General features: G+C 40.4%; 1 protein-coding gene across 1 annotated transcript in view; it reads left to right on the top strand.

Moving 5' to 3' along the window:
* Positions 1-13,977, top strand: part of Focad (focadhesin) — a 286,838-nt gene that overhangs the window by 22,815 nt on the left and 250,046 nt on the right. Inside the window, exons 2-4 of the mRNA XM_041651620.1 lie at positions 7,289-7,377; positions 10,187-10,261; positions 13,731-13,885. Coding sequence (XP_041507554.1) covers positions 7,321-7,377; positions 10,187-10,261; positions 13,731-13,885 — 287 coding nt within the window. The 5' untranslated portion in view covers positions 7,289-7,320. The remainder of the gene's footprint in view (positions 1-7,288; positions 7,378-10,186; positions 10,262-13,730; positions 13,886-13,977) is intronic.

Below are 13,977 nucleotides of genomic sequence, written 5' to 3'. Positions count from 1 at the left end.
CTCTCATGGGTATCTAGGAAGCAGGCCTGTCAAGTTGAGGTAGGACTAAGCTGCTCTTGTATGAAGCTGGGCAAGGCAACCCTGTATGAGGAATAGGTTCCCAAAAGCCAGCCAAAGTGAGTGACAGTCCCTGCACCCAATGCGGACTCTGAGTAGTTTCCAGGTTTTTTAACGCGCATATTTTGAAACCAGACTAGTTAGGCTGGTCTTTGCCTCTTTAATGTGGTGCTATGAGTTAAATTCTGGTCCTCTGCAAAGGCAGCAAGTGTTCTTAACTGCTGAGCTGTCTCTCTAGCCCCTATTAGTGCTATTATGTTTATTTTGAGACAGGATCTCACTGTGTAACCCTGGCTGGCCTTGAACTCAAGATCCTCCTGCCTTAGCCTCCTGCATTGTAAAGATTTTATGAATCTTTGTATGAACATAAGAATGTTCAAAAAGGTTTCATACTGAGCATTTTGAATAATCATTCTCTGTTAAAGGAAACATGTTACCATTTGGAAAAAATGCTTTCTTTGAGGATTTAGATTGACTACTATAAAAATTTTATTCCTGGGACAAGACCTTAGATTTTTAAGAAGCAACCATTTTTTTTTCATCTGTATTCTCTTAAGCATTTAACATGTAAATGTGCAATATGGTATTTAAATTCAAGACTGGAGAAAGTACTGTAACAGGTCGAGCATTATTCAGTCAGTGGTTTTGTTTCTTACTTCAGTGACTTATTCTCCTGGGCAGCAGTCAGTTCCAATTTCCGGTCTTTGATCTTATTTTAGGTTTCCATTTAAAATCTGTGGGGATAACTTAGAAGAAACTAAACAGAAAGATCGGTTTGATTGTATTTGATGCACTTAGGGAGGTTGCAACCATGGAATTCAGTACTTGAAGTGTAGGCTGACATATTTAAGGCTGAGTAGCCCCATGGTTGTTATGGATGGTCTAGTGGATTGAATCCTGATTGGAGAGTTTGTAGCATTTCTCTTCTCACCCCAACTCTTGCCATAGTGAGCTTCTCTTTTGGCAATTTAACCTTTGCTTGGGAGTGGAGGGTGGTGGAGACAGTAGGGGTGGTAGCGTGTGTGTGTGTGTGTGTGTTTGTATCTCATATTCTCAAGGTTGACAGCACTGAATTCCATTCTTGTGCTTCAGCTTCAGCTTCCGGAGTAGCTGGGATTGATTACGTAGATGTGCCCGGACTCCAGCTGCTTCCCACTTTTGAATTTCCCATTTTTTATTTCTCCAGTCAGGGGTGGGGTGGCTGGGAGACTGTAGGGGTTAGGGAAGTATGGGAGGGAGGTAAGGTGATGGCATGTCCACTTCGCTAATTTCGGAAATGCTGTTTGCTGCAGCAAGGAGATCCCAGATGTAGTGGTTCAAAGAAGGCAGACATTTCTTTCTTGTGTAATAATTGGGATTCCAGGTATGCAAGGGTCTTAAGGTTTCTAATGCTGTAATAAAACACCACGACCATAAGCAGCTTGCTTCCATATCACAGTTCATCATTGAAGGAGGTCAGAGTAGGAACTCAAACAGGGCAGGAACCTGGAGGCAGGAGCTGATTGATGCAGAGGGCAGGGACGGGAGCTGCTCACTGGCTTGCTCCCTATGGCCGGCTCAGCCTGCTTTCTTTGACCCCAGGACCACCAGCCCAGGGGTATCACCACTCACAGTGGGCTGACCCACATCAGTCACTAAGAAAATGCTCTGCAGACTTGCCTACAGTTCATTCTTAGGAAATATTTTCTTAATTGAGAGTCCCTCTTCCCATGTCTCTAGTTTTTGTGTTAAGTTGACAGGCCAGCCATCAGAACAGCATGTCTGTACTAAGCTGTCATTCAGGGGTCCAAACTTCTTCAACCCCCCCTCTTTCCAGCCTTCCTTTCCTTCCTTTCTCCCTTCCTTCCTTTCTTTTATAGGGTTTAGCTCAGGCTGACCTCAAACTCACCAAATAGTGGAGGCTTTCCAACCGTCTCCTAAGAACTGGGCTCTAGTACTGTGCCACATGCCTACCCTTTTAATTTGTCCTTATAACAGTACCCTAGGTTATTGTTTTCATGCATATAATCTGACCTGGATTGTCACCAAAGCTCGCATGGAACCATGTGTGTGGAAAAAGCAGGCTCCATTGGGACTTGGTACATTACTCAGACTCTAACCTACCAGATTTGACTCTAGGGGAAAATGAAGCTAATCAGATTACAGTTTTGTAAACCCAAAAGGTTAGGGGTTGAGGTGACTGGTGCTTTTGTTTTTGTCTTTCCCCAAATCATAGTTCCTGTCTTCTCTAGGTACTATATTGAGCAAAGGGCTCTGTGACACTGCTTGGTCTTCTCCTTCAGCCTGAGTTTGAAATTCCTAGCAAAGTATTTACTAGGGCTGAAGAGATAGCTCACTTACCTAGCGTTCGTGAAATGCCGAGTTTGAGTCCCAACCCCACATACAATCAGTTATGTGTATTACAGTATTACCTGTAATCTGAGGAGTTGGTAGATCAGAAGATCAGGGTCATCCTTGGTTTCATAGTGAGCAGTCTTCACTATAAAAGACCATGTCTCCAAATATATATATTTTACTCTTGTTAGCTCACATACTTTTAGATTTGTTTTAATGAGCACAGTGATTGAAAGTTACTGTTTTGTTGAGTTTGCTCTTAAAGGCAAAAGCATGCCATTGGCTTTGGACGATCAGTTTCTGTCCTTAGGAATTATCCTTAGGTTTTTAAGTGTGTTGTTCTCTTAACTTGGGAATGTAGATGACAGTCAGCATTTAAAGCTTTGAAAGAAGAGCCGGGGCTAAGCTTGAGTTTCTAAAGGTGGCAGAATTCAGTGCTGGGAGTGGAGTAGGGCCTGCCGCCAGCCCTCAGGGAGGATGTATAGAAATATTTGGGTCTAGGCAGAAATGTCAGGAAGATACAGATATTGGTGAACAGAGCAGTAAGTCCTTTGAGAAGTACAGACTTGCCTAGCCACTCCACTCCAATTTTGAAGGGTAGAGCCAGTCCGCTAGAAGACTCTTGATGACTTTGTTTCAGCACTGTGGTTGGAACGAAGGGCCAGATGCAAGCCGGAAGTGCTTCACCATAAAAAACACACACAAGCCCAACTAAAATCTATCGATAGATTCACTAGCTTTTCGTCCAAACAAAAGTAATAAAAGAAAATAATTTCCTAAATACAGCCATTGCCTCTTGGAATCTGTGGTTTCACTTTCTGTGCTTTCAGCTCTTGGTCAGCTGTGGTCTGAAAATACTAAATAGAAAATCCAGAAATAAATGTAAGTTTTAAACTGTATCTCATTCTGCATAGCACAGTGAAATCTCATCCAGCCTAGTCCTGGGGGGAGGGGGGCGCACGGTATCCTCCATTTGCCTTTTCTTCCCACAGCATCCTTTTCAGTCATCAGAGGGAATAGTGCAGCATCACAGTGCTTGGAGATAGGATCTGGTGTTGTCTTAAATTTCAGGCATCCATCAGGATGTTGGAACATACTCTCTGAAGGTGAGGAGGAATATCGAGTATGTTTAACATCCTCAGGTAGAGGTGTCCCCAGCTGAACTTGTGGTAGGAAGAAACTAAAGTGCCCTAGCTAGCTGATAATTGTGGTAGCTGATAAAGTGCTATTTAGAAAACAAGTCCTAGATTTTGAATCTTTAAAATAAGGTCTGATTAATGTGATAAATTAATTTATCAATTTGGTGACCACTTATGGAAAATAGCTTTAAGAAGCTACTCTCTTTAGCCCAATTTCTACCTAGATTGATTCCTTCTTGCATAGAGATTTAGTAGTCAAGAATACTTAGTCAAATGTCTGTCTTTGTGATCCTCTGACCCCACAACCCCTCCACCCTCCAAGTTCCCTTCATAATCAGCCATTCCCTCTCCTAGGTTTTCATAGCACTTTTGAATATGATTAATTTCTTTTTCCAATTTATTTTTCAGATTGTTCCTTTTATTTGAAGTGTGACATAAGTATTTTTGTGTAATATATGGTATTTTCCAGTCCTGGAGAAGCTGGGAGGGAAGGTCGAAAGCTTAGTGTTTCATCTCTGTGCCTCTCTTTTATTCTAGAGTATGGCTGATTGATTTATTTTCTTGAAAATATATGTATGGGACTGAATACCTTAGGAGATAATATGATAATTGCCTATATTAAACAAATCCTTTGATTCATGGAGAGTTAAAAGACCTCATTAAAAATTCTCTTTCTGAGTTAGATTTAGATGGCCAAGAAAAAGCATGGCAGATTGGATATGAATCTTTTAAATCAGATTCTCTTTGTAGTGTGTGATTTATGGGTTATATTGTGACTGGCTTCCTTTTAGTAGGAATGTCATGATAGGAAGCAATATATAATTATTTTTCTTTACTGTGTCAAATGTCCAAAGGAAGCGGAGATTAAAAACAAAGGACACATGCTATACAATGCTGGAGCAAGCACTTGTATTCTTTTTTGAAATTCCGTAAGAGAACATGTTTTTATATCTTGCAAAGTCAAATGATTGTGATTAACCCTGAAGTATAAATCTTCAGTAGATGAAAGATTCTTGCAATTTTTAGCCTTAGCATAGCCGATCAGCCTTGATACTGAACCATAGGATGGTGGTTTTCAGAATGCCTAGTGGCCATTTTGCTAGAAAAGACAAAGTCAGTATGGATTTAAAAATATACTTCTTCTCTATACAGCATCACACTGAATTTTTTAAAACTGAGGCAGTTGACATCTGTACTTTGATGGTTTTGGGCTAAAACAACGTTCTGCTCTCAGTGGCCCACTTTCTAATGGCAAAGCCATTTGTTTTGGTTGGCTCAACCTCGACAGAGTAGCCTAACTCATCTGGCACAGGCATTTTAGTTTCTGCACCCTGACCTGGGTGCTTACCTCACGTTTTCTTCTTTTCTCCTTTGCTGATATTTGAGGAAGTCCATTGTCATATCATTGGCTGTCTTCTTCTCTGGACACTCTAGTCTGTCTTCTGTGAGTAATAGTGATCATCAGAAAACTGTACTTGGACCCATTAGCTGAGACCCTTGCTGAATTAAATGTTACTTTAATAGCTATGGTTTTGCCCAAGGTTTGTTTTTATATAACTCCTTTTTAAAAGAGTAATATAAAACTTTCTTTGTTTCTGAGAATATTGCATGTTACATCTTTTGCAGCTCATATATGAAACAAAAATATGAAAAATTGCTTTATGGATGTGAAAACCTTTGCTTTCTTTGGTTTCATCTTATAAACCGTAAAAGAGGTAGATGATTCACTTGGCATAGAGCCAAATTTGGATATTAATTTTACCAGTGTGTCTAGAAAATTGTCAAGTTAATTGGAGCATATCATGTACACTAGTAGTTAACAAACTATGGCTGTCTTGATACCTGCATTTCAAAATAAGATGGTATTACAATGTAGCCATGATCATGTCTTTCTTTTTTAAGATTAATTTTATTTTTAATTATGTGTATGTATGTATATCTATATATGGGTATGTGCAGGCACTGCCGAGGACAGAAGGTGTCAGATCCCCTGGAGCTGGAGCACAAGCAGTGGTGAGCCACCTAACATGGGCACTGTGAACTGAACACAGGTCTGTTGTAAGAGCAGGATGCATGCTCTTAATGGCTGAGCACCACCAGGCCTGATCTACATTTCTAAGAAAAAAATATTTTTTGCCTGTTAGATGCTAAGTTCCAAAGATACGTTTGTCTGTTTTATTTACTTTGTAGCCTAGGCATCTAGAATACTGCCTAGATATATGATAGCTAAGTAATGCTAATAAGCTAAATAACTTAAATATATGCTAAACAATCTTTAATATGTAAATATATGTCTTCAGAGACCCCCAGTTCCCCCCGCCCCATCTCCCTTTCCTGGGCTTCCCAAGGATCCACTGAAGGAATTCTGTTATGATATGCTGTGAAACTACAAGAAGTTTTATGAAGATTGTAATTGACACAATTGGGAAAGTGAAGGAATAGGGACTTGCTTAAGGCAATGAGTAGATTTAGTCATGCGACAAGTTTATAATTTTTGAGCAAATTGTGTTGGAGCCATGAAATGTCAGATTCAAGTAAAGTTGGACATGGAATTAAATAAAAGAACCATAAATTACTCTCAGGGAGTTTAACCTTGGAAGGTGTGAAGAAGCTGCTCAGGAACCTGATGGCAAGGATGAGGAGTGTGCTTGAGTCTCACTTTTCTTACGAAGCCACAGAATTTGATGAAGAAGGCTGTGCCCCATGACTTTATTAACCCTAATCACCCAAACACCCACCCCCAAGCACCTTATTGTAGCTGATTTCTCACCCTCTGAAGAGCCCACAACTGCAATTAAATTTCAAAACATGAATCCTTGGGGCATATCCAAAACAGAGCATCTAGTGTATTGACAGTTTTTACACAGCGCTGCAATGACCATGGGATTAAAGCATCCGGTACTTCAAGGAATATAATTGCATGCTATCAGTGCTGCATGGGAGTTGGGTCAGTTGAGTCCCTTATGAAATCCTTTTGTTCTGTGCCCTCTTCTCTCTCCTCCTTCTCTATTTGAGAGCAGTAGAATTGAGAAGTTTGCTGTAAACACTAAACATTGGTGCTGTTTCCTTGCTTATTCTTTTAACACACAAGTAGTTTGTTTCCATGTTCAGGGTTTGAGGTCATAGGTGAACTTCCGGAAGCTCAGCAGCAGTTGGCTTCTTGCTGAGATGAAAGCTTGTATCAAAGGGAGGTGTAAGCTTAAACAATCCTGCAACAGTTTGACTCTCCCTTGAAAGTTTTTTGGAGGTTTATTTATATTTTATTTTACATGAATACATGTGTGCCTAAGTGTGTGTATTGTGTACCCTGTGCTTGGCACTGCCATGTGGGTGCTGGGAGTTGAACCCCAGTTCTTTGTGTGGAAAGCAAGTACTCCTAACCACAGAGCCTTCTTTTTAGCCTTTTCTTGTAAGTTTTGATTCATAAAAGGATTAGCTTTTATTTTAAGTATGTGGCTGCGCTTTGGGATTAAAATATAATTACTTTTTTAAAGGTTCATTTATATGAATTAATCTATTTTGGGATTAACTTGTGGGACAACACTAAGAGTTGTTGGGCATTTTTAGTTTATTTATCAATGATAGTTTTAAGTGCTAAGGTGTTATAACAGCAAAGTTTATGCTAAGAAGAACCTGCAGGGGTTCATGTTTTATTTCCAGTTTCGTCTTTTAAAATCACTTTCATACTATTAGAGGAATAATTGGTTAGAACTACAGAGCAATTAGAGGGTTAATAAATCTTTTTTTTCTGATTACAGAAATTTCTTATGTACATGTAGGAGAAGCAAAAATGTCAGATGACATCAGGAAAAGGTTTGATTTTCCAAATTCTCTTATCCAGTCACAGGTAATTTTTATTTATTTTTACTACATGGTAACAAATAAACCCTTTTGGTGGACTGTAAATTAAACTTTGTATTTTTGCATGAAGTATTTTCTTCTACTCATGACTTCTTTTAGTAAGCCACTTTTGTATAGGATAATAAATATATCTGAATTAGAAAAACTAACATTTAAAATTGTTCAGTTTCAACTTTTATTTATTTCATGTTTTCCCCTTAGAAATAACATAATCTTCAGTTTTCTGAATATGGTTACTTTTTGCTCATGATTAATAATTGGGAACAGAGGTAGATGGTCTTATATATCTCCTCAGAATGTGAAGTATTAATATTTAAAAAGATATATTCTACCTCTCTACTGCTATTAAGAATACTAGATATCATAATAATGATATTCAATATTTAAAGCATTCTGGATTAATGTAATATATACCTGCTGAGATAGGAAATTGGGATAATTTAATTTACAGAGCTTTTCAATAATTAAGACAAGTGGTTCAAGGGATGATGGTTTTTCTGGTTAGCTGCTGGCTGAGTAGAAGCAGTTTGGTTCATCCAGGTGCTGAAAAAGCTTACCACCTTCTCTTACGTGTAAAGCTAAACAGCCAGCGAAAGCCAGTCTGAAGACTTAAGTTAAACGTTTGGACAGCATTTGGATGTTTCCAGCGGCTGCCTTTGGCGATGCCTGCTGTGGGAATTGACTTAGCTGGGAAGTGGGGAACCCTTCCATGAGGAGTAGAACACTCCTTATGCAAGATCCCCTTCTACCTGGCTGGGTTGGAGTCATATCCTGCTCTGTGCAACACAGGCCCTTCCCCGAAGAAGACGAGGAAGGCGCTGTCCACAGTTTCCATGTTTCTGTACCTGGACAATTTTCACTAGCATGAATAAAAAGGAAATGCTAACATGTATTACTGTTAAAGGAAGCAAAAAGTGTGTATGTCCTATGTACTGTAGATTGTCTGTTTCAGTCCTGTTATGGAAATGAAGGCAAGTTAGCATAATGCGTCCCATGTGTAGGTGTTCCAGAGCCATGTAGCCTACTTAGGCTAGTATCTCTGATACTAAAAGCTGAATAGGAAAGCAGGGTAGAGAAACAGAATCTCATTGGGAGTGTGTATGTAGCATTGTTTCTATTCTTTTAGTCCTTTTTCTAAGTGTGGGCAATAGCTTTGTGTGTCTCTGTTGTATTTCATGTTGGTTTTAGGTTTCTATGAGTGTGCCCTGTTCTTATTAGCTATGTACCAACCGTTCTTTCTTAACCACTGTTTTGAGATATTCCATTGATCGACACACAGCCTTTTTGCATGTTGGAAATTATATGTCATCTAGCAACTGCTAATAGCAGTTAAACCACAGTGGGTACTGCATGCATATTTGTGAACCTGTCCATTATTTTCTAAATGTGTCTAGAAGAGTTCTCTAATTAGTCTAAAATCAAAAATTCAAATTATAGGTAGCACTGTATATTAACTGACACCCATTTTTTTATTCCTTAGTGATGGATAAAATAATATTGCATCTTTTCGGCTGATGGACAGACATTTAGTGACATATACAATATAGTTTGTAGAGTAAGAATTCAGACTTCTGGTTGGTCTCCAGGTTTCTTATCTTTTGCTAGGAGGTAATAGACAGCAGACTGAACTCCAGCTTGTCATTATGTGAGTGATTCTTTCACAGAACTCAAGCCTGAGGTCTTAAATCATTTGAACGTCTGAATGTCTGAAGTGTATGTGCACTTGTGCATGAACGGACTGGGTGCTATGCAGTTCTTTGAGCTTTTCTAGAGACTTTGTAAAACTGACAGCCATTTGCAGCACTATTGCCAGTGGTCCCAAGTGCAGGATGTACAGCCGTAGTAGTGAAAATTTCCCTAGCTGTGCACAAGTGGTTGTGATTGTTGCCAGCCCATTTCTGTCAGCAGTGAGTACTGGGTAGACCTGACGCTGAGGCAGTGGAAGGTAACATTTATGCATTTATGCAATCAACTCTCCCAGACTTTAATTTTCATTTTGGGTTCTTTGATTAAAGCAGGATGTGGAATTTTTTAGAGATTTGTGTGACTGAAAACTTAATCAAGACTTAAAGCCTATGAGAAGAGGGATAAATAAATTAAAATAGGACCGTGAGATGGCTCAGTGGGAAAAGACACTTGGCACTAAGCCTGGGGATGATTTGGATTCATGGTGGAAGGAGAGAGCTGACTTCTGTAAGTTATCTTCTCTCTTCCACATGTGAGCTGTAGCATGCACACATAAATGAACACAAAACATTAGAAAACATGAAAATGATTGGGTCTAGAGGAGGAAGAACAGGGTGGAAGAGGAGGGAAGAGTTACTTTCAGGGCTGTATGGGCCATATCCACAAAAGCAAGGGTACCCTCTTCTCCATTTTCACTAAGTACATCATGAAACGTGACAGACTGCATTAGGTACCAAGAAGATTTTAAAGACTAGGGGTTTTTGTTCATGGTTTGATGGATTATGTAATTTCAAATTACCATTAATATCAGATGACAGGAATTTGAGCTGAGAGTTGGCAATTTTAGCATCTATGAAGTGTGGTTAGATTATCGCTGATACAGGATAAATTGCCTACTTTGGAGGTTGTTCTGAAGATTTGGGTTACACATGTGGAGTGCCTCATCCAGTGCTTTCTACACGGCTTACAACAAAAGGGACTCTTGTTTCTTACCAGTTGACAGCTTGGCTTGCACAAACATGCAGATGAGTATGATGTTGATTGCTTTTAAATGCACTCTTTGGAAAGAACTGAGTGAGTATGTTCATTAAGTTTGTTTGTTCTTTTAGGCCGTAGGTCATCTTATTGCTGCTGTCCTCAAAGAACATGGCGTTTCAGAAAAGATACACCAAGCCACAAACCAGGTCTGTGTTTAACTTTGTTTTATGTGTGTGTGTCCTGCTGGTTAGCTTTTTGTCAAATTGACACAAGCCAGGATCATCTGAGAACAGGGAATCTCAACTGAGAAAATGCACCCATTAGAGTCTCCTGTAGGCAACTCTGTGGGGCATTTTCTTGATTAATAATTGATGTGGGAGAGTTGAACTCTCTGTGGGAGATGCCGCTCCTGGGCAGGTGGTCCTGGGCTGTGTAAGAAAACAGACAGATCAAGTCAGGGAGAGTAAACCAGGGATCAGTGTTCCTTCATGGGCTCTGCTTCAGTTCCTGCTTTGTGTTTGCACTCTGATATCTCCTCGTGACGGACTGCAAGCCGTAAGCTGAAATAAACCCCTTCCTCGCCTGGTTGTTTTTGGCTGCTGTCAGAGCAGTATGAAGCGGACTAAGACATCTCTTTGCTTTCATTTTATTTAGAAACTTCTGCCTGCGTAGCCACACAGACATTGTTTCCCTTGTAGTGTGGTTCGGTTCCCTGCAGAGACGATCTTGAACTCTGAGGATTTTGCGTACAGATTTTGCCCAGCCTCCTTTCCCTTTCTGCCTAGTTCCTGTCCCTCTCCCTACATCTTGGATTTCCTGCTCCCTTTTTCTTCTTTCCTTGCCCCCTTTCCTCTTCGGTCTGTCATGTTTTTATTCTATAGCAGTCTTTTAAACTTGGACATTTGTGACTAACTCCAGGATGAGACATGGAAAGGGTGAAGGAGGGAGTTTCCCACTATTAGTGAAAAACAGCACCAGCAGGATGAGGGAGGGCACGCTAGAGAAGGTGACAGAATTATCCTTGCGAAAATGCCTTTAAGCAATAGAGACACAGGGGCTGTGTTTGGTTGTGGGAGATTTCTTATGCTTCTTCTGCTCAGCCCTGAATGGGATTTCTAAGTTGGAAAGCCAACTTGCCAGTTGGAGCTGGAGGAAAGCTTCCCCGCACAGAGTAGGTAAGTACCCAGACTTGAATCAGTGCCTAAGTGCTGACACAAACCGGTTGGGCTTTGACCAGTTGGCATTGTATATTTTTACTTGCTAGATAGGAACTTGCTAAACACAGGTGCCTATGTATAAACTAGAGATACTAGAAGTATTTTTCTTCCAACAAAAATAAATTGATTTCCTTTTCCTTACTTTCTCTTTGTTACATGTGAATATGTATGTATGTATTTTTATATGTATACATGCCTTAGTGTGCCTCTGTGTGTCTGAGGACAGCTTATGAGAGCCTGCTTTCTTCTTCCACCTTGTAAGTCCTCGGGTTGAACTCAGGTTGGCAGATAGACAGCAAGTACTTTTGTTGGTTGAACCACATTGCTGGCCCCTCACTTTCTTGATGACTAGCTACTTTGTATCATCCGTCTTTACAATGCCTGTCCATAGCTGGAAGAAAGTGTAGTGGTATGTTTCACTAATTGGCATTTATCTAGTGTTTGTAATAGTCATGTAAATCAGGTTTCCTGAGAACCCTGATCCCAGTTCTGTGATTATGTACTCTGAGAAGATCTAGTGATTTTACTTAAATTGCCAGGATTTATTGAAAGTTAAATCCTTTTAACTAAATGCTTCTTCTTCTACTAATAAATGAATGCCTACCTCCACAAGGACACAGTACCATCTTAGGCAGGTTTATTCATCCATTTATCTTATTTTTCCGGCTTGATAATGGGATAATGGCATTTAGGACCCTGGGCTATTGTGAAAATAAATTTCCTTCTGAATATAAGAGGAAATAGAATATAAATATTTCCTCTCCGCAGCAGCTGACTTTTAGCTCTATTGTTCTGTAATAGTGGGGTCTTAGACTGCAGAGGAAGTGCAGCAGAGTGTTGTGCACTGCCGTCCATGGGAGCTTCAGACTCTGACTGTTCCTTGAATTGTTCCTTCCTTTGTGTAATTTGCTGTGTGGTGTGTGATATGGTGTGATGTATATGTGTATGGTGTGTGATGTGGTATGTGTATGCATTTGTGGTGTGGTATGTGTGGTGTGGTATGGTATTGTGTGTGTGTGTTGTGGTGTCTGTGTATGTATTGTGTGTGTGTGGTGTGGTGTGTGTGTGGGGGTGGTGTATGTGTGTGGGACTGGCGTGCTGGTATGCCCACTTTGCGTGTGCATGTGCACACTATAGGAGGAAATTAGGTGTCCCATCCTGTCGTTCTCAGCCTTGCTCCCTTGAGGTAGGATCTCTTAGTAAGCCTGGAGCTTTGGTTTCAATTTGGCTAGAGGCAGGGCAGTTCCACTGTGCTCCTGTCTCCTACTATGCTGAGTTTATAGTTGTCATGCTTGTGTTTTAAGTCTTCTTGCCCATTAAGCCATATCCACATCCCCCAATCACATCTCTCTAATAAACTGCATCAAAAGAAAATAAAATAGCTTCATTTTGAGTTTATCATCACTAATTTTTATTATTTTTAATTATGTGTAATTATGTGCAGAGGTTCTGGCCTGGAGCTAGTTACAGACACCTGCTGGTGGTTTTAGGGAGTTGAACTCTGATCCTCTGGAAGAGCAAGCAGTACGTGCTCTTAATCACTGAGCCATATCTCCAGCCCATTATTATTATTATTACTATTTTGGGCTGACCTTGAATTTGCTATGTAGCTAAGGATGTCCTTGAACTCTGACCTCTACCTTCTAAGCAATGAAATCACATGCTTGTGTTACTATGACTTATTTCTTTTAATTAAGAAAAGAAAAGAGGATGTAAACCTCAACAGACTTAACCCAAAATACATTTAGTATGGATTAGTATTTATTAATGATTCTTTTGTGGGGATGAGTCCTGAGAAAGTAAAAAAAGCTCACAGTTCTATTTTCAAAATCAAAATTTCTGTTGACTTTTGTTCCCATCTGGGGTGTTTCCATTAGCGAATGTCGATTCTCAGTAGTAGTCATGGTATTTTTCTTGGGCAAAATAATTCTCTTAGGATTTGTTGCTAGCCATTGCTATGGGCAGATCTAGTCCTCTGACTCAGAGTTGAGAGGTTTCAGCACAAGTTTGGTGGAGCCGAGCTGCGTGTAGGTAATAGAGGTTGGTAGTAGAAGAAGAGCAGGGACCCTTTGAAAATGTCATCGCCATGAAGCTCCAGGCTTCGATGATGTTTGGACTTCAGCTTAGGTGAGCTGATAGACCACCTGATGTTGTTGGGGTCTAGTCGCGTTCTACAGCTCAGCAGGTGAGAGTCAAGTCTTCACTAAGTCCTGATGCTTCTGCCTGCAGTCAGCCTTATTGTGCAGCCAGACACCAGGGGGAAGAGAAACTGCATCAAAACAAATGTATTCCCTCTTGGGAAAACAGATTTTAGTTTCTTGTAGGAGCAAAGTGACCACAGCAGCATCCTTGGTACAGAAGCTAACCCACCGTGAATGATTAATGTTGATGAACAGCTGTGCTTCCGTGCGAGTTTCCCCTTGTGCTAAGCGTCCTTTAATCACTGATTTGCTTTCAGACGGCCGCCTTGAACTTGCTGTGGGAGAAGTGCTGCAGTGACAACGTGGTGGTCCGGACAGCCTGCTGCGAGGGCCTGGTGGCACTTGTTGCTCAGGGTCATGCAGAGTTCAGCTACGTTCTCAATGGGATACTCAATCTGATTCCTTCCACCAGGTACCCTTGCTACCATGTCTGATATAAGGTTAAAGCTTTTAGAAACGCAATCCACTGGTTCCCTGCTTGGGATCAAGAATTTGTGCTGCAAT

Source organism: Microtus oregoni, unplaced genomic scaffold, assembly GCF_018167655.1.
Source record: "Microtus oregoni isolate MIOR12 unplaced genomic scaffold, Mior012 000005F_ref0000423, whole genome shotgun sequence".
In the NCBI taxonomy this organism is placed as follows: Eukaryota; Metazoa; Chordata; class Mammalia; order Rodentia; family Cricetidae; genus Microtus; species Microtus oregoni.
Note: the sequence above shows the minus strand (reverse complement) of the source record. Positions and strands in the feature narration are given on the sequence as shown.